At 33.2% G+C, this 27,198-nt stretch overlaps 1 protein-coding gene across 1 annotated transcript in view; it reads left to right on the top strand.

Moving 5' to 3' along the window:
* LOC149246664 (uncharacterized) overlaps nucleotides 1–17,086 on the top strand; it is a 73,836-nt gene extending 56,750 nt beyond the window's left edge. The window contains exon 4 of the mRNA XM_089442170.1: nucleotides 16,689–17,086. Coding sequence (XP_089298296.1) covers nucleotides 16,689–17,086 — 398 coding nt within the window. The remainder of the gene's footprint in view (nucleotides 1–16,688) is intronic.
* Nucleotides 17,087–27,198: the final 10,112 nt, after the last annotated feature.

The following is a 27,198-nucleotide window of genomic DNA, read 5'->3' on the forward strand; positions in this document are numbered from 1 at the left end:
ATGACGAAGAATATCACAAGCATACTTGGACTGGGAAAGGAAAATACCCTCTTGGGATTGCAAGACTTGAAGACCGAGAAAATAGTGTAAGTGTCCTAAGTCTGTCATTTCAAATTTCTTTTTAAGGCTGGACTTCACATGGTTTATAAGGTTGGGATCACTACCAGTAAGAATAAGATCATCAACATAAAGAACAAGGATGATAAGAGAGTTGCCCACTTTCTTGGTGTAGACAGTATTGTCAGAATGACACCTAGAAAAGCCAGATTCTAAAAGAAAGCTATCCATTTTGGCATACCAAGCCCGAGGAGCTTGCTTGAGGCCATAAAGGGATTTCTTAAGTCGACAAACGAGGCTGGAGTCTGTTTGTATGAAGCCAATGGGTTGTTCCATATAGATTTCTTCCTGCAAGTCCCCATGCAAGAAGGCAGATTTAACATCCATTTGATGGACTTCCCATTTTAAAGAGGCAGCAAGGGAAAGAACAAGGCGGATAGAGTTCATTTTGGCAACTGGAGAGAAGGTTTCAGTGTAGTCAATGCCTTCAACCTGTGAAAAGCCCTTAGCAACTAGACGAGCTTTATGTTTATCAACTTTCCCATCTGGTCCATACTTGGTTCTGTAAACCCATTTGCATCTAACAAGTTTGCGTCCCTTTGGTAGAGGAACAAGATCCCATGTATCATTTGTCATCAATGAATGATATTCTTCATTCATAGCTGCTTCCCAATGTGGATGGCCTGAAGCTTCTGCAAAAGTGTCAGGATCATGATTTACTGGAGCTTGAGCCAGTAAAGAAGAGGCTCTTTCAAACTGAGAACGTGTACGTCGCTGATCTGTAGGATCACCGGCAAGATCACCTGCTGCATCCCGAGTAGCACGGACCCATCTTGGAAGTTGAGGATCCTGAGAAGGTGGGGGAGGATTATCATCCTCGCTTTCATCATCAGAAGAAGAAATGTTTTCAAAGATAGAAGAGATAGGAAGAGGTGGCACATCCGCCGGACTAGGCTCGCAGGCCGATTTATTTTCATCAAATTTTACATCTCTTCTAATGATAACATTTTTGGACTTAAATGGAATAAGTCTATAACCTTTTACATCTTCAGAATATCCAACAAAAGTACATTTCTCACTCTTAGGTTCTAAAGCTTTATGCTTTTCATCTGGAATATGGGCCCATGCTTCACTTCCAAACACACGAAAGTGACTTACATCTGGTTTAATGGAACTCCAAGCTTCTTCTGGAGTGATATTCTCTAGAACCTTAGTAGGAGTGCGATTGATTATATAATTTGCACAATTAATTGCTTCGGCCCAAAAACTAAGACTGAGTCCTTTAGATTGCAGCATACAATTAGCCATTTCCTTTAAGGTGCGATTTTTCCTTTCAGCTACACCATTTTGTTGTGGAGTGTATGGAACAGTATGTTGCATTTGAATTCCATTTTCGGTGCAAAAGTTGATGAATGTGTTTTTAACATATTCTCCACCATTATCAGTTCTTAGCTTAAGAATTTGATGTCCAGATTGTTTTTCAACAAATGCTTTGAAGGCCAAAAAAGTGGTAAATACTTCGCTCTTGAGTTTTAAGAAGTATACCCAAGTGCGTCTGGAGAAATCATCAATGAAAGTTAAGAAGTACTTGCAGCCAGAGAATGAAGCAACAGGAAGAGGACCACATAAATCACTGTGCACAAGCTGTAAAGGGGCTGAGGCGTGCCAAGAGGCACGTTTGTCAAAACTGTCCCGATGATGTTTTCCGAGTACACATCCGGAACAAACACCATCTTTGCAAGATACCATAGGAAGACCTGTCACCATATTTTCTTTACATAGATGCTGAAGGGAGCGATAGTTTAAGTGACCAAACCGCTCATGCCAAAGTTTGCTCACTTCATCATTATGAGCAACAAATACTGAGGGAAGATGGGATGACCCAAAGTTGTGAAACTTATACAACCTTTTGGAATCATCAGCAAGACCAGTAGCTAGAATCTGTTTAGGATCTTTTAGATCCTTGATTACAACATCATGAGGTGAAAATTCAACAATTTTACCTTCACCTGAATGAGTTATCTGATAGACAGATAGAAGGTTGCAGGATAAGTTTGGAACACATAATACATCATTGAACTGACCATTGTCTAGATGAACAGTTCCAGTCCCTACAACATTAAGAGATCTATCATCACCAATATATATATTTTTGGTGTTACAATCATTTAAAGAAGAAAACATGGCTTGGTTTTTGGCCATGTGACAAGAGGCTCCAGAATCAATGAGCCACTCATGAGAATGAGAAGAAGAAGAAGATACATTTAATGCATAACCAGACTGAGATGATTGACGATGACATGCAGAAAGTGCCGTTCCGGAAGTTGAAGTTGAAGTAGGCTCCAGATGGATGTTATGTTTCTTCATTGCGGCTTCCAAGGCTTCCATCTTCTTAAAGCATTTAGATTCTAAGTGGCCATCTCGATTACAAAAGTTACAATGTCTATCAGTCTTCTTCCATTTGTTTTTATTGGTCTTATCATTTTGCTGAAATGATCTTTCATTTTGAGGCTGAGATGGTTTAGGACCATTCTTTTGAGGATATGACTTCTTAGGATTCTTTGAATTTGGGTGCTGCTGGGCGGCTAACGCTTTCGTGGAAGAGTTTCCAAGATTAAGAAGACCAAGGTGTAAGAGTTTTTCTTGTTCTCTTATTAAGGAATCACAAAAGGAGTCAAAGGAAGGGGCCTTGTAGTCTTGTCCTTGACAAATGAAAGCTTCCCTTGTAGAATGGAAAGTGGAAACAAATACAGAGTAGGCTGGTCCTAACTTAGTAAGGATGGAATAAATAAGGTTACCATCATCTTTCTTAACTTTAACACCTTCCAAGAGATATCTAAGGGTCTTGAATTTGGACAAGAAATCTTCAATGCAAGAAAAATTATTAGGATCCAAAGTAAGCAGCTCATTTTCAAGTTGATGGGATCTAATTTCATTTTTAATCCCAAAAACTTTAGCAAGTTTTTCTAATGCTTCATGAGGAGTCTCAAGTCCTGCAATGTGGAATCTAAGATCAGGAGAAATAGACATCCCTATCAAACCACGTGCTTGATCTTGTCTATTTTCCCATTTTGCCGCCTTGTCTTCATCTGTTGGTTTCTTCTCTTGGTTTGTGGCTATTCTGAAGAGACCTTTACTTCTAAGTAAATCTTCCATGTATTCTACCCATTGGAAGTAGTTAGTGCTGTCAAGAATGACTTGGCATGGACTTTCCATTTTTTTTTTTAAAAACTGAAGCTGAAGATGCTGAAAGTAAGTGTACCAACGGATAGATCTCGAAAAAATAGGCGGTTTTAAAAAAAACGGCTCTGAAAAAGGCTCTCTGAAAAAGGCTTCCGGATGAAGAAGTTATGGCTTTTTGATAAAAAACTTGTTGACGTTGCCGGCAAAGTGCGCGAATGTGCGGGAATGAAAAAATCCGCCCCCACAAAATGGAGACTTGAACCCAAGACCTCTACTCTCTAAAAATAGCTTTGAACCAATTGATCTATACAAAAAATTTGAGAGAGAGAGAGAGAGAGAGAGAGAGAAGGGGGGGGGGGGGGGGGGGCTCGGTTTGCGTGCTTGCCTTGAGAAAGCTCTTTTTCTCTACAAAACACAAAACACAAAACCCAACACGAATATGCAAAGAAAAACGAACCTTGCGGCTCGAAGTTAGCTTTAGCCAAAAAACTAGAAATTTTAAAAAAAAATCTCAAGGTTAGCTTTAGCCGAAAAACTAAATATTTTTCTCAATGTTTCTGATTTTCCGAGATCACACTAAGGTGCAGGGAAAAGAGCACACGCATGAGAAAAATCCTTCCTTTCTGTTTCTGATTTGCCCAGATCGCACAGAGTCGCAGGGCAAAGAGCATACGCAGAAATGAAAGGTATAGATCCGGTTAAAAAAAAGGTAAATAAACTGAGACCGAAATAAGCAGAGAGAAATTAACAGTAAACTGCAAAAAAAACACTGTATACCTCCCGATCTGAAAAATGACGTAGCTAGGGCTACCGGAAACCTTTTCGCATGAAACGAAAGGGGTTCCTCACTGGAACAGATGCTCCGAACGCAACAGAGCAGTCCTCTCGGCCCAAAAGCAGTCAGAAACAACAGATCTAGGAAACGACAGCCGCATGCAGTTCTACCGGCTTCAGATTTGGATCACCAATGGACGCGGCCCTCAAATAGCTCTGATACCATGTAGGAATTTACAGGGTAAGTTCCACAGAAAGAATACCAAAAGGACACCGCTCATAACCAGATCTCAAATCAATACACCAGTATTTTTGACGTGGTTAAAACCCTCAGAGTGCAAGGAGGGAAACAGTCCACGGCCTGTCCCAACGTGGGTACTACAGGCAATTTATTAATCAAAGAATGAAAATTTACATAAGCTTCTCTCATGCACAGATTACCCGAACAATGACCCTCCATGCGCTTTAAATAGAACTCATGGACCAATCGGGTGTCAAGCCACGGATCAAGTGTCGGTAATACCGAGGTGAGAGTGAACCGTCAGATCACTACATATCGTGACCGTCGGATTGTAAGTTACAAAATGTACAACGGTAAAGAAACACACTTTACCTAACTCTAACCTAACTCTATGCTAGACCAAGTTGAACTTAACTATATCCTATGTGTCGGAATATCCTAACATCTTTCTCCATAGATAAGTTGAAAAGATGAGCAGCTGTGGGTAGGCAATTAAAATTTAGGGTTGTGGATGAATCTCTCCAATTTTTTTTTGTGGTAAGCTCAGTTATGATTTTGGAATTTATTTTTTTGTTTTGAATTTGTGGGCGTAATTGTTGCTGATGTATATAGTGTGTTATACAAGTATCAAAAAGAGGTTATACTTTCGAGACAAGTAGATCTTTATGACGCGGCAAAACAAAATTATCTTTGCATGGTAAATTGGAATTAAATCAACTGGAAAATAGGTTAAATGATCTGCAAGATACCATTTAATTAATCATGCATGAAAAGTCTCATGGATTTTTTTTCTTGATTGTTGTATTGCTGCATTACCCTGTTATCATCCATCGCTTGTTAGCGTCCTGGGCTGATGTACTGTGCTTTATAATAGACGTCAAACATGAAATGGTCTATTGTGATGTAGAGGTATGCACATTTGTATTTTGGGAGGTGGTGCTACTATTTGATATGCATCTCTCTCTACATGTTTATTTGGTTGTTACATAAGTGATGATTCTATTTTGGAGCATAACTTTCTTTCGGTTTAGAATGCGTACAACATTCTACCTGTACCATATTCCAAACAGTGATGCGAGTTGCATCATGTGCATAATTCTTTAACAATAATATATGGGATACTTTATATATATATATATATTTCCGTCGGTTTAGAATGCATACAACATTCTACCTATACCATATTCGAAACAACGATGCGAGTTGCATCATGTGCATAATTCTTTAACAATAATATATGGGATACTTTATATATATATATATATATATATATATATATATATATATATATATGAGTTGCTTAGTTGGAAGAGTGAGCTAATAAGTAACTAGTCCAATCTTGGCTAAAACTTTGAAAGGGTGATAGTGTGGCACAATTGCCAAGTCTAAATATGTTTTTCTTTAGTTTTACATTTAATTATACTTGATCATCAACATTGAATTCCTTAAGATCTCTCTTTCAAATCAGTCTAACTCCTTTGGTGATCTTGAGCTACTCTTTTATTTCTATTTCACCTGCTTAACTACCTTTTCCATTATTTCAAGACATATGATCCCGACAAAAATTTCTCTTCAGGATGGTTCCAACTCAAAGATATTTTATATCTATTGTTGTACACAACTTCAAAAATACTCATTTTTAATGAAGTCTGGCTAACTATTTTTGTACATCAACATATTTTTAACTATTTGCTAAAGAATATATATATATATATATATTAGTTGCTTAGTTGGAAGAGCGAGCTAATAAGTAACTAGTCCAATCTTGGCTAAAACTTTGAAAGGGTGATAGTGTGGCACAATTGCCAAGTCTAAATATGTTTTTCTTTAGTTTTACATTTAATTATACATGATCATCAACATTGAATTCCTTAAGATCTCTCTTTCAAATCAATCTAACTCCTTTGGTGATCTTGATCTACTCGTTTATTTCAATTTCACCTGCTTAACTACCTTTTCCATCTCTTTCAAGACATATGATCCCAATAGAAATTTGTCTTCTGGATGGTTCCAACTCAAAGATATTTTATATCTATTGTCGTACACAACTTCGAAAATACTCATTTTTAATGAAGTCTGGCTAACTCTTTGTGTACATCAACATATTTTTAACTATTTTCTAAAGAAAAATTCATTGTCTTCTTTAGCTGATAAATCATACTTTTGAATTTTCTTTATAGTTGTATCATTATTTTCCATCTTTTGATAACATTTAACAAGGAAATATTTTGGGTGACCTAGGTTTCATATTGCCCCCTCTAGATTACTCCAATAGAAGAAGATGATTATTTTCGTGTTTTTATCTTCAAAGGGTTTATCTAACATGAAATTTTTTAATAATATGTATTGTTGCATTCTCTTTTTTGAACAAGGTGAAGGCTTGTTCACACTGCTCCTTTCTATTCAAAATTGACATATTTGTCTAGTAGCCAGTTTATATGGTAGCTTATTTATGTAATGTTTAAAAGAATTTGTAGCAATACAATTTATTGCATATATCTACACTTGGCCTAGGACAAATTGAGTTGGGATTTTATTTCAAAGGTTGCCTTTAGATCCACCCTTCTACAATGGTGTGGTAATAATGCAAACAAGTGATTTTTCTCAAAGGTTCATAAACACATTTTTAGGTTAATGTTTTAACTTCAAATGTTGAATATGATTATCAAATACTAGATATAAAACTCAATCATCCAAATTAATTTTCAGGAATTTCAAAATGAAATATCTAAATATATCGGTTACATTTCCACTGAAAGTTACAAGACATCAATTCATCTAAACGACATGATGTTATAGCTAAATTCTCCTCATTTTATCACAAACTCATCTTGCTTTGATCAACTTTATTAATTTACCCTAATTATAATAGTGGAAATCATCTCTTAAAGAGGAAATCTTTTTACAAGCTATATGCTCCAAGAACTATCTGCAGGCAGTATAAAAATGGTCTCGGGTCTATAGCTGTAACTTTATCCAACTCCCTATAATCAATTTGTAGATTTCAATTTTTTATTCTTATTTTAGAACACAAGAATCAAAATTGTCCCTTCCTTGATCTCTATGGACTTGATATACACAATTCCTAACTATCAATCTCATCTTTCACCTACCTTTTTCCAATGATGTAATGAACATTTGTGTTTATGACCTATTTATTTTTGCATCAGGTAGAAAATTAAAATATAGGTTACCCATTTTTAAGGAATTTCTTTGATATCCCTATATGATTTACACAAAAAATTTGGTACACTCCTAAAATAGTGCATGGGCATGTTCATTTGTGTAAGAACATCATTGATTAGTGCCTTTCATATCATTAATTAGCATCCTTCATAATTTTTCTTTCTACTTTGTAACCAAACTAAACAACCATGTAAGTATCCTAAGAGTTGATGACTTCATTTTCTTTTATAATATCATCATTCATTTCTTTGTTATGTGTATCTAAAAAAACATGATTCTCTCCTGCTTCTAAGTAGTTGTTTCTTTACAAATGTGTACTCATTGTTCAAAACTAATAAAATAACTATTTATTTTCTTTGTAGGTTCATAATATATTCATCCATTCTTGAATTTCTTGCAAAATTGCAGTTGTAGATTACTACTATCATTACTTAAGGTTCCTAGTATTTGACCCTTCAAAAATTTTCATGCATCTAAAAAAAATAAGTGCTGCACTTTTTCATCACATAAATATCATTTCTGAATATTACCTACAAGGTATACTAAAATATTTTGCACACACACACATATATAAACCCAAAACCATAACCATTTGAGATACCTCTCTTCTTCTATGACGCCACCCTTCAATGTCTTTTACAACTTTAGACTTTTAGGGAAAACTTTATTTTTCTAAATGAAAACCTAGCTTTGGATGCTAGAATAAATTTATTTTTATCTTAGGGCTTCACATGGGCAATTTCTATGGTTGTGACTGACTTGATCAGTTTGGTAGGTCTGCTAAAAAGGAAACACAAGTTTATAAGAAACGAAAACCTTTCCTTATTGATCCTATCTTCCCAAATATGTTCAACTTTTTCTTACTTCCACAATTATGCAGTTTGAAATTTCTTATACAATGCCTATGATATATTTCCTTTAATGCACAAATTTCAATCCCTTATCAATCACATTTAGTCATTGGTGGACATTAGCATATTTCCTTCTTTTTTTTCTATTGTTGTGTTCTTTGCAAGCAATGCCAAATTTTGGCATGAGGCTATAAGATACATTTGGATAATAGAATAGTGCTATGTGATTCATTTTTATGGAAAAATTATAGATGCCCTTCATATCTTACTTTGACTTCAGATTCTCTTTGGAATAATGCATTGTGGACAATTTTCATGATGATTAAATTGATAAAAATATTCAAATCCTCTTGGTCTCTCTACCATTCCTCTCTAATGAGGTCTCCAGGTTTAAATTTCTTGGCTAGCATTATAACTCATGCAACATGTTTCTTTCATGTGTTTACTTGAATGAGCTTGAGGCCTCTTAAATATTTCCTTACATATCCAAATTCTTTCTTAAAATAGTTAGCACAAAGATTTGACATCTCACTTACATATCATTGTTTGAAGCATGTATATTTACAATTGTACATAAGATTCGTCTGGTTATCTTACCCTTGTTTCTTGTCATCCTTGTACAATGTGTTTTCAAATGTATTTCTATAGTTATGTCTAAAACTAGTTCTTTTGAATTAAGGTATAACCCAACCCTCATAAGTGACCCCCCCTTTTTTTATTTGGGTTTTCCTTGTGACATGTTTTTAATATTGTGTGTTGATCATATCCGCGGCTTTTTTTGTCAACATTTATTTGCATTTCCCAAACTTTATGAGATGGGGTTTGTTGAGGACTAGTTCATGATGCCACCAGACAAGGTGCAAACATAGATATCTTTTTTTTGTTAAAGTGGTTGTGTAAACTTATTTTCGTTCCTATCTAACTATAAAGTAGTAGTGTGTCATTAATCGTCACTCTTGTATTATCAGTTTCACTTCCCATCATCCCGATCTCAGTATTATGCTCCTCACCTTCCTTAGGTGACTCTACAAAAATCTATCCATTATTTTCTTCATCCATTCTTTAACTTCTTATAATTATTGATTATCTATATGTCACATAAAAAATAGTATTTCAATTTATGACCCATAGAAGGTCCAATGTTGTAACCTATAGTTCTGATACCACTTGTAAAAACTCTCACACACACTAATTTTTTTTGTATATATATGTCAGGTAGTAATATATCCTCACAAAGAATATTTCTTTGTCTAGTAACATTCCGTTTACTAAAAATGAAAACTAGATAGTGTAGGAGTCATTTATGTATGTATAAATTTTATCAAACTCCATCCAACAATAAGATTTTCTATCATAATTGTGTACCTTTCCTGTTTGCAACTATTTCCTCAAATCGTCACTTAACTAAAAAAATTGTGCTTAACATGCATCATTTATATATCATTTGCAAGTTACTATTAACTTATTTAGTCTTAAAAAATGTGCTTAACATACATCGTTTATATATATATATTTAAATATTTTAATGAATATTCAATATAGCTAACATGAATTCTCAATATCTTCATTTGCAAGTTACCATAAACTTATTTAATCTTAATCAAAATTATATAATCTTAATCAAAATATGGACCACATTGCGATTTATAATGGCTCATTAATGTCTCCATACTATAATTCGAGGCAACAATTTCGATATCTCTTGTTATAAGGGATGATTGGGACTTTGCATTTTAAATGGCTTCAACTAACACATGGTTTATAAATGTGGTACTATAATGTTATTGTTTTACGCTAGCACTTGATATAAATTCATAGTGATAGTTTTGCTTTAAGGGTTAGTTTAACTGGTCAGATCAGTGCCTCACTGATCGAGAAATCACAGGGTCCATTCTCCCCGAAGCCCTTGGGGTTAGGCCTAGTTATTGGCCAAGGGGCTTGATTCCCTTCGGGTCGATCAACCTAGATTTTTCCGTGGACATAGTGGCCATCCGATGATCAAAGTGTCTATGAACCACAAAGAAAAAAATGGAGTGATAACTTTGTTCTAGGTTTCGACTTCTTTGACATGGTAAACTCTGTCTATAACCTTTTACTTTACAGTGTTAGTTATTTTTCATGGACCTAACAACTTATATAATATTACCTTTTAGAATTTAACTTCTTTCATTTTATTTTATGGTTACAGGTTGGCAGAAGGCTCCCTCTCAGTTGAAGATTTCTTGTGAGGTTCTTCTCACAAAACCCTCCTTGGAAATTTACATTTTTCCTTTTAAATTGGAACTAATTTTTTGTAATATGACACGCATATAAGGACTACAACTAATTTATGCTTATTAGTTTTATTAATGATCCCTCTCACTCAAGAAGCACTAGTTGTATAGTGTTGTTTTTTTTTCGAGTTTATCCTTTTTTCTAAGGGGTTTCTTTTACCGACATTTTTTTTAGTTTATTTAATCTCAATGAACGAAAGGATTGAATATCATTTGATAGTATTCTTTTGGTTTACTAGCGTAATTATTGTGTCCATAAAAAATTTAGGGTTAGAATAAATTTCTCCTACCATTCAAGGGTTTTTAATAGTGCTTTGCATTCACCTCTATGTCTCTTTAACCCTTTACAAAATAAATGATTTTTGTTGTAAAAAGTTGTTTTGAAACTATCGACGTAGTTATAGTTTCTGCTTTAGAACATTGAGAGTTGCTCAGTTTTGTTACCCTAGTCAAGACTCACCACATCAGTGTTTTGTACTTTATCTTCCCTTCTTTGTAGTTATATGTATGCCCATTTTCTATATAGGTACTGACAATCGTTGGGTACCATTGTTTTCTCAATTCTCCTTTTATTACATTGTTTAATGATAATCATGCTAGGCTCTAACCATAATCCAGAGATTGCTGATTCTTTGTCTGTCTTTTACTTTAACCATGTTTTTGTTTTTTGTTTTTTTTTTCTAAATTTACCATATTAGTTTTACAAACAGTGAGTTAACTTCTTTTTTTCGTTAAGAAGAGAGAAAGACCTCCTCTGGTAAGATTTTTATCTCCAATTGCATTCATTACAATTATTACCTTTTTTCATGTTTAGCTATTGCTTTTATTTAATGTGAATCCCCATTTTTTTCCTTGCCGATATTGTTACTCCATACACCATATTAAGGCATTATCTTAGTTCTTTTGTAATTACACTCTTTATTTCTGAAATCTTCCTTTTTATTTTGGTCGTTTATTATAACCATTCTATCCAATAGTTATTTCAGTTATTTAATTCTAACTTTCGTAGAGCATATTTTTCTCTTTTTATATTTCCTAACATTGGAATGCTTTAATGTTGACACCAAAGTTAGGCTACCTTTTCCTCCTAGTCAATGACTTAGGAATACTCTCTGGTCACTCAATTCCTTTAACGTTCTTATTCTTTGTACAAACAGTTCGTTTCTCCATTTTTTTAGGGTTAAATTCCTAATAAGGAAGGGATAAGGCATGGCTAATGCCTATATATATATATATATATATATATATATATATATATATATATATATATATATATATATATATATATATATAATGCTACAAAACTTATGCTATGACTGCTTGAATCAAACATTAACTATTTTACATAGTTTATACTTGGTTCATATGCCAAGGCATCTGTACATTTTCCAATTATTATTGATTTCCTTCAATTATTCAATTTTGTTCTCTTTAATATGAAATTACTAATTACTCAATGTTGATTGTAAGTTCTTATCTTTTGAATTTCGCAAAAAGTTTCACTATATGTTTTTCTAATTAAAAACACAACTTCTAAAATGTTACTTCAATAATTTAATTTATATATATATATATATATATCGGTTATATTAATTATTTAAACTCGGCTGGGCCGAGGCAAAAAACAATCATCATTACAATATTCAGAAATACTTTTAGTTACAACTATCCTTTCCTTACGTAGGTGTAGATGTACTCTAGATTACGGGATCAGGGTCCATGTAGATTCTTCATCATTCTTGCTGAAAGCTCCTTGTGGTAGGAGGCATGCCTAGTTTGCTTTTGCATCTGCTTCCTTATTTCAGCCACGTAGAATATGGAAAAAAATGTAGAAGGAGAAATCTTGGAGCACATATCTCAGCCTTTGAAGTGTCTTGTTGAGCACCAGATTGCTGAAGTGGTCCTCCGAGTTTAATATCTTTATCAAAATTTATGAGTCCCCGAATACTTGTATTTCCTTATTTCCTTTTTCACGTGCTATCTGACAGGCTTTTAGCAGCCCAAGGATTTCTGCCTGGTTGTTGGTTCTCTATCCAAGGCCCCAACTGAAGCTATCTTCTCGGATTCCCTCCGAGGAGTAGATCACTCCACCTGCTCCTGTTATCCCTGGATTGCCTTTGGAGGCACCATAAAAAAAGATTGTTGTTTTACCCTGTTTCCTCCACCAATCTTGAAAATTTGAGTCTGTTTCTTGTAATCTCCATACAAGAGTTTTACTAGGGCAAGTGGTGTTCTTTATCCTGTCTCGAAAAATCTATGTTCCCATCCATTTCTTTTCTTCAGGGAGAAGCGTGTTATCATTTTTAAGGGGGTGATTGGCCACAACGTCGAGGAGTAGTGCTTTTGCTTTTGCTGCCACCTTCAATGGGGAATTCGAAAAGCTGTTGAAGATCTTATCGTTTCTAGCGAGCCATATTTTCCAGCAAACGTATTTAGGAACTGCTATCCGGCTTCTGTTCCATGTTGTCTTTATTTGGGTCTTGTGAGGATATCACATTCTCCAAGTGCTAAAAAGGTTAGCTATTTTGACTTGCGATGGGGCAGAGACATTGAGACCTTGGAGGATGCAGTCCCAAACTTCTTGATCAAATGTGCAATCCACGAACACATGCTCCATGGTTTCCTGAGCTTTGTAGCAAAGAGAACACCAATGTGGCCCGTGAATGCCTCTTTTACTTAGATTGTCACCAATAAGCACTTTCCAATGCATTAAAACCTAGGTGAAGAAGTTTATTTTGGGAAGCCCAAGAGGATCCCAAATCTATTTCCACGCCGATGCAGTGTGGCTCAAAGCTTGTTGTGCTTGAAGAGAGGCAAATCCATGCCTTACCTTGTAAATTCCAGTCTTCCCCATCCCCATTTATTCGTCAAACGCATGTGAACCAGTGCCAGGCGCGTTAGCGCTTCTTCCAGGAGAGTCTTTTGACTACGCAGTTGTTCAAGAACTCATGGAATTTCCCAATTTCTCCATTTTCCGGAGTCGTCCCAAGTCGAAATATCTGCTAGGGTGAGGATTCCTTGCTACAGGAGGAAGTTCCTGATTTCTTTGATTGCTTCATTTTTGCTCGAAGGCAACTGTCCCATTATGTTGTCTTGCCAACATCGTGTTTTTTCCGTTGCCTGGGATGCGATACAAGTGATTTTGAAAGAACTCGAGCCCCTGGGGGCAGAGGTGTCATATCGACATCTCTTTGATGTTGTTATCTATCTGAATGTTTCTTAGCGTTGAGTCTTTTAGATATTTTTTTATGACCTGACTGATAGGGTGTTTGTTGTTTGAGAAGAGGGTCCAAAGTATTTTAATTATCATATAATTTTGACTGGCACCTTCGAAGCCACATATATATATATATATATATATATATATATATATATATATATATATATATATATATATATATATATATATATATATATATACACACACCTGAAACCTCTCTTACGTATATTTGTCATTTGATGAACATGATTCATATATTTTCTTATATTTAACATTGAATAGGCATATGCCTTGTAAATATTTTGTAAAATGATACTATTCTCAATTGGCTTATTCTCTTATACGTTTTCATTTATTTTGAGACAGCTAATACTACTAAGTTTCATAGAAAGTTTCTATACAAAATCTAAACTCATTATTTCTTTAAATCATAGAGCAGTGAAACTCTAATGTGTTTTTTTTTTCTATTTTATTATGTCACTAAGACAACTAGTACGTTTCATGCATATATTTCCATTTGTTTTTTGTGTGTTTTTTCTAGTTCGACTATCCCATTCATTCGTACTACATAATTTATCCCTTGTAAAGAATGCATAATACATCAAAAATAACATTGTAAAAACCTCAACAAAATGCATTTTTTTTTTCTTTCTTATTTCTTGTTGTTGATAAGTCTATATGTAAATCATACTATTTTTTTCCTAAATAAATAAATAATGGAATAGTTAGAAACACCGTCTTGAAAATAGTAGTTTTATTTTCCTTGTTATGACAAATTAATAATAAAGTACTTGGCTCCTCCCGACCATGACACTACAACACAGTCAATGTCCCTTCAAGCAAAACGAGGCCCACAATTCTCTGTTTTCTAATTTCTGCTACTTGCTTCTCTACAGTCCTTTCTGCTCCCAAAATAATGAGACAAAAGCAAGTAAAAACAATAGATATTCACCCATCTACCACTCTTCTAGCAGTGAATAGATGCTTCCACCTCACCAAGAGGTGGAATGTAGTTATCTACTCATTTATGAGCTTTGTTTCCCACTCCTGAAGACAATTCCTTGTCTTCTAGGAAACAATTAACTGGGTAATATCATAATTCGTCAATTAAAGATAATTATCCAGATTAGACGCCTAGGACTTATTGATGGGTAATAATGCTTCCATAATAAATTGCAGCCTCTTTCTCTTTCATCCGTTTGCACTCAACAATTAATTTTCCAGTTTTTCTTTATTTACCAAAAGAAAATTATAATAAATTCAAATTTACAATTAGTGATTATCGGTAATAAATTACTGATAATTTAAAATGTTCAATTTCTTTTCAACTAAAACTTTAAACAATGAGCACACACATATACACAATTAATTACACAAACACTTCAAGTCGAGGGATATCACATCCAACTTGCATCTAAAACACTCAAAATTTCAAATCACAATAACACTTGAAGGTGGGCTCAACTAGAGAAGCCAATCTCCAAGATTGTATGCAGACGAGGTCATAAGAGAAGCCAATCTCCAAGATTGTATGCAGACAAGGCCTCTACGACCTGTCTGTGGATGGTATGCAAAGGATACTATTGCTAAATTTTAATGCTAATTTTTTTAAATTAATTTTTTAGTTTTATTTAAACAACACAATATTAATTATTTTATCATTCAAACTAAACATGTACATTATAAATAATAGAAACAATCTAGATTCATCTTAACTCACACCAAGAGGGATCAAATCTTTCAATGCACAAAACTCCATTTTAGTACAAAACTTGAAGAAAAGTTTGCACCTTGAGAGATTTGATCCCTCTCTACTCTTGATAAATCCAGAGTTAAGATGCATCTAGACTCATTTAATTATTAATAATTATATTTTTTATTTTTATATAATTTAACTAGTCAAAATATTTACATTTTATAACATACAACATATTTTCCATATTAAACTAGAGAATATATCGACACAATAAAATAAAACTATTCAATACTAAAAATAACACTGCTATACTATGCCCTGCTATACTATGCCCTTCCCTGCCAAAAAAAACTAACCATGAAAAACCACCTTTCACCAAAAAGTTGTGACGACTTGAAAATTGACACTATACCATCTTAAATAAATATCCAACTAGCATCTTCTTCTTTTTTTAACAAAAATGCTTTTATAACTTTTTCTTTCACTTTGATGTTATGTGCAATCATGGTCTTAATTTTAAAAAATTTAAACATTTTACTTTTCAATAATGTAGGGGGACTTTTTAATTTAATTTAATTTTTTTTATTTTAAAAATGTATAGGGACTTATGAATCTTGACATCATAAACATGTTTAATTATAACTGATGTAGATATGAACATTGAACTCTCTAGTGCTTTTATAAAATACCACGATTAATTCCAAAATTACGGTCATATTTGTGATTGTAATGTATCTTAACATCATAAACATGTTTCATAATAAAATGATGGAGATGTAAACTTTTAATTCTCCCATGCTTTTATCAATATACCATGATTAATTCCAAAATTCCGGTCTTATTTGTGATGGAAATGTACTGGAAAGGGTTAATGATGATGTTTATTATATGATAGGATTAATTTATTTTGTAATTGTATATATGTTTTTTGCGCGTATTATGATTAATTTCCTGTGTAATATTATTATGGGATCAAGATTACTAAAGATTATCCCAATATTGACCATTTGGGCCATATGGAAATGGAGAAATGGCATGATCTTCAGTTCAAAAGTGGAATCAAACTCTTATGTAGTTGTATCTATCATATCTCTATACAATGCCCTTGATTTCTCTGGACAGAACAGGAACAAGAATGGTAGAAGCCAAATGGCATCAGTGGATAGGAATAGGAATGGATTAAGACAAATGGCATAAGTGACCACAGCTTCTCCGTGTGCTTATTTCGACAGAGCTGCACAACACGGGATGTGCGCATGTGGTGTCTTCATCAATATAGCAGATGGTCAGGCTTTTGAAATTTATTGGAACGTTGGACCGGGGTCTAACAACAGCGCTGAGGCAGTGGCATTAACTGGTCCTATTTCTTTTTGTATCTTTCTTGACATTCCGAATTTGCAAATCTATGGAGACTCGAAGGTTATAACTGATCATGTTCTGTCAAAACACAACATAAAAAACATTCATCTTGTTGGATGGCTGGACAGGATTGCTGCTTTATGGAACACCAAGAGGGACTATACTATTTCACATATTGACAGGAACAAAAACAAAAAAGCTTATGCTTTATCCAAAATGGGCCTAACGTCTCCCCAAGGCGTTTGAAGGATGCAGATCACAATAGACAGCAACAGCTTCCAGATCTAGGACTTTTGTCTTCTGGGTATATAACTCTCTATCAGTGGAAAATATTTGGTATGTTTTTTAATACTTGCACACACTTTGGCATATCTCCCAGCGAAGGTATGCACATATATATTTTGTTGTCATGGAAATCATTTTGTTTTCTATATCTGTTGATCATATGTATCTATCTCCACACAATCATTTTGTAGTTGAACAGGAAATCTTTCAAATGTTTTTGTTTAATCTCAAGATGTGGCATGGTCCACACATCTGCCCCTGCTAATGGCTTTATCAACCAAGCCATGTATGCTTATATTATCCACTATCATATATATATATATATATATATATATATATATATATATATATAGATATATCCTTTTTTCGTGCTGAAAAAAGTATTTATTATATTAAAGAAATTATTAATTGGAAAGTTGATTTTAGTCTATAAAGATATAGATTGACATGACAACACATTATTTTACTCTAGTACCAATGTTGTTGGCAAGAGAGAAGTTTACTCTTAGTCATAATTGTATGTGTCAAAATCACACCTTACTCTTAGTCATAATTGTATGTGTCAAAATCACACCCTTTAGAGGTTGTGATGAGATTGTTCACCAAAAGGAAAAGGTATGGGTTCATGTGCTATTTATTGAAGATTCACTCAGATTTTAATTTATAGATTGGGTTTTTGTTATTTTTTTAAATTTTTGTTTTTATGAGAAAATTGCGATTTAATCATGTTTGAAAAAAAATATATGTTTATAATTTAATGATAACATCTTTTAATTCGTATTTTTGATATAGTTTTGTCTAGAAAAACTATGTTATATTTAGAATAAAGTGGATTTTTCATAAATGTGGAGGTTAATATATTATTTAATAATATAGAAAATTTTCATATTTAAAAATATAAAAAAATTAACTATTTATTAATTTATAATTGTATTTATCTTGATGATTTTAGGGTGGAAAAATTAAATAAATCAACTTATTAGAGTAGTTTTAGGGATGGAGCCTAGTTTGGAGAATTGGGATCTGAAATATTCCAAGGTGAGTTTGAGGAATTAAATGATTTTTCTTTGGGGTAAAACTTTTTCACTGGCGGTCTTCTACTCTTGAACTTTTCAATAGTGCAAGAATCACGTAAATAGGAGTTCAGATGCAAAAATTATGCCTCTCAAAAGTTGACCTATCGTGATTGACCACCATAGTTCAAGAGGATGCCACATCAACCATTTTTACTCAATGAAAAGGGTCTAGCCACATGGGTCCTATGAAAAAACTCTAGAAGGGTCGAGTTGTGACTCATATTGAGGGTTGAAGGGTTCAAATTTAACCACTAGTTGGCCATCGAGTTTTGTTATTACTGGGCCACTAGGAAGAAAAGGGGTTACATTCTATTCGAGTTTATCTTGTTCCATAGTTAAGCATAATAGTTGAGAGTGGATAGAGAGAGGGTTTGTGATCTATAACAACCCATGGGCCACAAGTCTCACTCCTTCATATTTGCATCATTTCCATTTAGAGAAAGAGAGAATAAAGTAGCCTCACCTTCCAACTGGGTTTTCTCCCAAAAGGGTTTCTTAGGTCATATCTGGTGTTCATTTTGATTAATGTGTGTTTGTTTTTCATTGTTCTCTATTTTCCCTTTTTTATCAATTGCATGCATAATTAGAGAAAATAGTAAATTATTAAATTGATAAATCTAAGGAAAATTGTGATCCATAATGTAGTAAGCATGTTCGTCCTGTGGATGAACCACATTAGTTGGTTCGAAACATCGACCAAATAATACCAATGTGATTAATCTGAAAGACATGCTTACTAAATCTAAGGAATATTAACCCTCATAGTATAGACTTCATATTTAGTCTATTTTTCCATTAGATCCATTGTGGTGAACTATCCAATGGAATATCTACGACAAATTACAAATCATAGATCAATTTTTTCATGATTTGGGCCAATGAATGATTGAGAAAAATCCCTAAGGGAATTGTTCTACATGCACAAACCTTGGATAATTCTAGTATTATGCTCATCCCTCATATTTCTAACAAATTCTTATCAAATTTGTGGTTAGAAAGATGGTTTTTTGCTAGAAGATTAGCTTACTCCATTTTCTTTTTGAGCCTAAAAGAGACTCAAAAAATTAATATTCAAGAGGGAAACTAAGAATTCTTATAGATATTGCAACCTTTGGCATGATTTTGGGTGTGGAGTAAGACCAAATAACCGCGAATTCATAAATAGACCAATGTTCTTCATACGCCAAGTTTTTTTTATTTATAGGTCCGTGGGGGAAATTCAATTACCAATACTTGTGTTATGAAATATTATGTAAAGTATTTGAACGGTTAGAAATATGGTTGTTTGCTAGAAGATTAGCTTACTCCATTTTCTTTATGAACCTAAAAGAGACTCAAAATACTAATATTCGAGAGGGAAACTAAGAATTCTTACATATATTGCAACCTTTGACATGATTTTGAGTGTGGAGTAAGACCAAATAACCACAAATTCATAAATAGACCAATGCTCTTCATACGCCAAGTTTTTTTATTTATAGGCTCGTGGGGGCAGTTCAATTACCAATACTTGTGTTATGAAATATTATGTAAAGTATTTGAACGATTAGAAAGATGGTTGTTTGCTAGAAGATTAGCTTACTCCATTTTCTTTATGAACCTAAAAGAGACTCAAAATACTAATATTCAAGAGGGAAACTAAGAATTCTTACAAATATCGCAACCTTTGACATGATTTTGAGTGTGGAGTAAGACCAAATAACCACAAATTCATAAATAGACCAATGTTCTTCATACACCAAGTTTTTTTATTTATAGGCCCGTGGGGGCAGTTCAATTACCAATAATTGTGTTATGAAATATTATGTAAAGTATTTGAACGATTAGAAAGATGGTTATTTGCTAGAAGATTAGCTTACTCCATTTTCTTTATGAACCTAAAAGAGACTCAAAATACTAATATTCAAGAGGGAAACTAAGAATTCTTACAGATATTGCAACCTTTGACATGATTTTGAGTGTGGAGTAAGAACAAATAACTACAAATTCATAAATAGACCAATGTTCTTCATACGCCAAGTTTTTTTATTTATAGGCCCGTGAGGGCAGTTCAATTACCAATACTTACGTTATGAAATATTATGTAAAGTATTTGAACCAAGATCCAAATCTCCTTAATTTAGTCCATAAGTCATATGTTAAGATATATATGATTTCACCTAAACAAATTATAATTGATATTGAAATTAAACCCATATAAAAAAGAAAAAAGAAAAATTATAACCCATACATGATTCACAAAAAAAACTCTAAAATAATAAAACCCTTTGCATGTAAATGGATCAAAACACTATTCCCTGAGCAAGCTGCCCTGAGAAAGAGCAGCCTTAGTAGTCATATACCCAAGTCTAAAGGTTTTCTAACTATGGCTATGAGTTATTAAAATTTACAAATCAAAATATATTTTTGAAAGATACTTGCTTTCCTTTATTTATGTATGTGTTTATTTTTGTTGAATGTCTATTTCTTAGGGTAAATCAATTTGTTAAAATTTTTCATTATATTTTAGAGAGATACTTCCTTTCCTTTATTTATGTGTGTTTATTTTTGTTGAATGTCTTCTTCTTATGATAAATCAATTTGTTAAAATTTCCCATTACTTGCAATGTGATCCAATCATGCTAAACCATGCCAAACATAAATCCCAATCAATAAGTTAACAAACATAAAGAACCAATGATTGTTAAAAGTTGGTGCACTTTAACAACGTCATTAATAATGGAGGGTTAGGTTTGAAAGCTCCCTACTACCTAAAAAAATCTACGTTGAATTTTTGTTCCAATACTCTTCTTTGTTTTCTGCTTTCCATCCTCGTGGGAGTTAAGCAGATGGTCCCATGGGTCCCAGAGGCAAGCCTGCGAGCGAGGAGAACGTGGAGCCGGCATGTCAATAAACACGCGCAGGGGCACATGGGACTGAGTACCGACCAAAATCATAATTCTCAGTCACTGAACGAGTTGTTGTGACTTTTCATGGCGTTGTACTGTCCAAGATTCCTGTCCATAGAGCTCATTTCAAGCCAGTATGGGAGCTTTCATGTCAGCTTTGATAAAGAAAAACACCTCAGACGAGCTTATCCTTTGAAATTGGTGGGGGTCATTCATATAACTGACAGCCTTGGATTGGAGTCCCACAGATTTTTGGCTGTTTTTTTAACCAGATTTTGGCAAATTAGGTTTTGGTTTTGTTTGTGTGATTACACTCACCGGTGCCCTCCGTAATGTTTGGCATATGAAATCATATGATGACATATTTCATGATGTGATGTTTGGCATATGAAATCATATGATGACATATTTCATGATGTGGGGGTAAAAAGACTTAGATTGCTTTTCAAGTAACTTATGGCATGTACTCGACCACTCGAGTGTTATATCAACTCTTTTAGTGTACAACACTTATATTTTAAGTGGTAGAGTGTTGTTTTCTTAAACCTCTGGTGAATCGGTCACTATTTAAACTAATCTAAAGGAGACTTCTTGTTGTTGCCATTATAACATCAAGAGTACATTCAACTGCTTACCCCACTATAACACCAAGAGTATATCCAACAACCTCCAAGCCAAATATACCAAATTTTTATGATTTAACAAGAGCCAAAACTCGCAGATAAGGGGAGTCTACTCTTTGAGCCAAGAATCATAGCAAGACACTATACTCAATAAGATTTGAACCAACGAGTCTACTCTTTGAGCCAAGATCATAGCAAGACACTATACTCAATGAGATTTGAACCAACGAAACACCACACATCACTCTAAGTGGTAGAGTGTTGTTCAGTGGGAGTAATTGTAAAATGGTTAAGTCATCATCTTTAATTAATTTAAATGCAAAAATTGTAAATGTAAATATAAAATTGAAGTATTTTATGATATTAATTTATATATATTGTGTGGGGAAGTATTTAACAATTTAATATGAGGAATATGTTATCATGAAATAGGTTGTAATTAAAGGTTATATTAAATAATAACTACGTCAAGAGGCTATCTCTAGCTTAATATATAAGAGATGTTGTAATATCATGTCTTATTCTATCTAGTTAAACATTTTGACTTGGTCGTATTGCATAAAAATTAAAAATTAAATAAAATAAGATAAATTAATAGTAATAGTAGTAGTTATAATTATAATTAATAATTAAAGCAACACGATCCATTTTTAACTATGGATCTACCAAAAGCCAAAATAGATCACATTTCTTGAGGTGCAAAGCTCTTTTATAGTGAAAAGAGATATCCCTCTTGGTGCTTGGTAGATCCAGAGTTTGGTAAATCAAGAATTAAAATGGATCTAAGCTAATGATAATTAAAAAACATAATATCTTTTTTGATTTAAAAATTAAGAAAAAGTAAAATGTAATAATAAAAATAATAAATTTGCTCAATTCAATTTGTTATATTGCAATCTAAGCTGTCAAATTTATCGTCTAGGCTAGTTCTTAACATAGATAAGTTTTTTCCCATGGAATTTCTATCTAGTGTCATTCACATCACAAAGTACCTTAATTGGACACTTCATCATTGTCTATTCTTCTATTCTACAAGCGGTGGGCATATTGCAACTTTATCTTTATTAACAAATATACATTATCTTTAAAAAAATCATAAAAGACATATAATATTTATTCAATTTAAAAAGTAATAAAAATATAAAGTTTGTTCAATTCAATTTGTTATTTTACAGTTTTATTTTTATTAATAAAATTATATATATTTTCTTTTTAAAAAATTATAATATACATATCACATCAATATGTATTTCAAAATTTAATATTTATATTTAGATATAAAGTTTTGAAATGTCATAATGATTACTTTTTGCATTATTATTAATAAGATAATATATATATTCATGATATTTCATCATTTTCTATTTAAATTTAAACAGGAAGTTAAATTATTGTTATTACTTTTTACATTTTATTATTTTAAAAATGGGGTATGCTTTATCTTTTATTATTTAATATAGCATGATTCACTCACACTTCACTACAACATATCTCTTATTATAGAGATTATATTTATTTATTTTTATTCTTGTTTTTAAATTTAATTTTACATCTATTGTTTTGTTGATTTAAAGCTCCACTGCATCTTTCTGATTATATATATATATATATATATATGATTCATATTCGTAACTATAATATATCAAAACTTCATTTTAGTTAATGAATCTATATTTGCACTGATCTTTATATATATAATCTATGTTATGAATATCACATTAAAAAAATAAAGAGAAAATTAATAAAACATGTTAACGAGAAATGTTAATGAGAAATGTCATCTACTATATGTATTATAACAAATTTAATTAAATTAAAAATAAAAATAATTATATATATAATGATGGAAAATTTGTATATTGATATAGATAATAAGATTTATTAATTGTAAGAATCAAATTTTTAAAAATGCTATTTGTTTTTTGAAATATACACCCAAAAATAAATTTACACCTTCAAAAATTTGATAACTCTAAAATTAATATAAATTTATATTAATTATACAATAATTAAAAAATAATAATTTTACTGATTATTAATAATATTATAAAATATTTTAACCAATTTTATAGTAATAGATATTCAATATTATAAAATATTTTAACCAATTTTATAGTAATAGATATTCAATTTAAATGATGCCCTTTATGATGCCATTATTTTCCACTTATTATATTATATACATCTTACCAGATTTTGATAGCCACTAACTTGTTCCTTTTACTTATACGCAGAGCACCTATGACTACATTGTACTTTTACACCATATTTTTCTTCATTGTAATGGGATAGTGTTCTTGTTTCAAAAGAGCATAAACACATATACTACACATTAGTATCATACCCCAAAGTTTGATTTAAAAAAAATGGAAAATAATATTTTATTTAGTTAATATTAGTATAATGGTAGTTAGTATTAGAAATCAGAGTTTGGTTTTTAAAAATTGGAAAATAATATTTTATATAGTTAATATTAATCTAGATACATTTTAATTTTGAATCTACTGAGTGTTGAGAAGGATCAAACTTTTTTCTACTCTAAAAGAGGTTTGTATCTCAAGAGATTTGATTCCTCTCTGCGTAAATCAAGAATTAAGATGGATCTATATTGGTTTAATTTCTCCTTTTAATAGGTTGTATTCCACATGAATACCATAGGTCAATACCATGAAGTTATTTTTTTAATGTTTTTTTATTATTCCATGAGAAAAACCATGGGTTGTCAAAACCTATAACCAAGAACCACAAACCGTAAATTAACTATTTTATCTCTATTTTATTTTAATTATTATTTTTTGTTTTTTATTTTATATATATTCTTATATAAGACTACCATAGGAAAAACCATGAGTTTGATGTTGATAAAAGCTTCTAGCATTGTGTGTTATCCTTACTTGAACACTTCACATTTTTCAGTGATAGAAAGCTTGATTAATGTCTCTTTTGGGTGAACACTTCACCCATCTTCATTAATCAAGATTTATGTCTTTGAAGATGGGTGAAGTGTTCACCCAGACTTAGGGCATTCCACTAAAAATAACACAAAGCATGTCATAAGTTTTTATCAACATCAAGTTCGCGATTGATGCAGGAGCATCCGACTGAAAAGGCGACAACTGGAAATGGTTTTTTACTTTCTACTGGAAAGGAAGGAAAAAATTATGAATTTTGTTTTATTTAATTTAAGGCTAATACAACCATTGTCCTTTAAAAACTAAGCAAGCAAGTAAAATAGGATTAGTTAAGAGTATGTTCAAAGAAACTGTTAGATAACTGTAAGGTAACTGAAGGACAGTTTCTCAAATGTAAGGGACAGCTGGTAAGGCATAAAAAGCCAAACCAGATCCCCACTGTGAGGGTTTGCCATCTAGAGAGAAGAAAGAATACAAAAATTGAAATTACAATTTGTTTTCTTGGGTATATGTGAAAGCAAATGAATCTAAAATCTTTGTCATAAAGAAGGAAAGACAATTTCTTTTTTCATGTGTATTAGTGCTTCAAATATTGTTTTAAGAAAAATAGTGAAGTATTTCATTAAAGAGGTCGAATGACATCGACATAAATCTCGTGACTGAAGGCATTTCAAACCAGAAACCAGACAAAGGCAAAGCTAGCAAAGATATCACATTCTTTCTCAGAAACCCAGGTACATTTACATTCAGTATTCAAGCACGTCTCTGCATTTGTTACATTTCAAAATTTAATAGTGCAATATACATTTATGAAACCAAAACAGTAGAGGGTTTTGAAACCCACAAGTGCCGAAAACAACGTTTTGCAGGCCAAGACCAGTTTGACAGCTAGGGTTTGAAACCCATAAAACCATACAAAACATAACTGAGAAAACGAAACCCCAAGGGTTTATGCCTGAGTAAGGATAACGCAAGCAAAAACAACAAGACAATCACAGATTCCCCAAGCCGCAAAGACTCCAAAGAACGAGGTCGTGGAGCAGCATTCTCTAGGTACGACTTGCACATCACCACGAAAACGAGATGGGTAGTCAAAAATTGGAAAGGCAAGTAAAATAAGGTGACAGAGAGCAGATAAAAGAAGGGAAGAATAAGGGTTTACCTGGAAAAATCCTGTCTCCGAGTCAGAGGACGAGAACTGAGTCCTTAGCCAGAGGGTTTCTCCCAGCGAGAACGCCATTGGTAAGTTTACCTGCTCACCAAGGGGCCAGAGGGTTGGAATCACAAAAAAATGAAATGCAGAAATGAAACCAGAACAAAAATTTACCTGAAATAGCGTTTGTTGAGCTGCCCACAGAAGTAGCAAGGGAAGAACCTGTGGATACACAGAGCCAGGTCAACACCAGAACTAACATCAGAAACCACCACGAGCAGAACAAAACGAAGCATAAGCCAGGCAGCAAAGAATAAGTGAAAACTTGCAGATTGAAAGTCGACTTGAAGCCTCCGTGGACCAACAAACAAACCACCACAAGAAACAAGTGAAGGCACAACGCATACACAGAGCCGAACCAGACCAATAGCGGATGCAAGAATGGAGGCCGACTCTTAGTTTTCCCTCGGCAGATGTGAATTAGCTACATTTTCGAAACCAAGGCCAGTACAAAGGGGCAGGCCAAAACAATTAAAAGTGCATTAAACCCTCACACCTAAAACCCTAATTTTTTATTTGGAAGATCTACGAAGTTAAGCAATTTGTTGACACGTTTCCTTTCCTCGGTATTGCCACCAATTTTTGGTATCAGAGCAGGTTAGTTCCCTTTCTCAGTAAAGATGGAGGTAGGTAGAAGAGGCTGAGGTAGAGCCATTAGAAGAGTAGCAGATGAAGGGCTACGAGAAGAGATGAGGACCTTAACTGCACATTTTGCAGTAGTGGAAGAAGGAAGGCGTAGAGATCCGGAAGGTGGGGATGACAGTGAGGAAGAAAATGCAGCCACAATGGATGGGTCGGATGAAGAGGGACCAGAGATTAAACTGTTGAGATCAGTTTTGTTGGCTAGTAGTAAGCCAAGACCGGAGCTTTCTAATTATGATGGCAGTTTGTCCACAGGTTGAACTGGATAAGTGAACTAGATAAATATTTTGAATATGAAGAAATCAACAAAGACAAGAAGATTAGGTTTGTTGTCACCAAATTGAAAGGACATGCAACGCTGTGGTGGGACAGTGTGCACGTAGAAAGGAGAAGATTGAACAAACCATTGATTAAAAAATGGGACAGGATGATTGCTAAGATGAAGAGCAAATTTCTGCCTAAAGATTACCAAATTTCCCTTTACAGACAAGTACAGAACCTGAGACAAAGAACGATGACCGTAAAGGAATATATTGAAGAATTTTGTAAAGTAAACCTGGGAGCTGGCTATGTTGAAGATACCCGTGAGAAAACAAGGAAAGTTGTAAATGGTCTACGGGTGGAGATCCTAGATGAAATTAGTATTCTTTCCCATAAGACCATAGAGGAAGCCTATCAGAGTGCTTTGAAGGTGGAGGAAAAGATTGCCAGGAAACAGA

This window comes from Pinus tabuliformis, chromosome 7 (genome assembly GCF_031772625.1).
Source record: "Pinus tabuliformis cultivar Carrire ecotype Pingquan chromosome 7, CPIR1, whole genome shotgun sequence".
NCBI lineage: Eukaryota > Viridiplantae > Streptophyta > Pinopsida > Pinales > Pinaceae > Pinus > Pinus tabuliformis.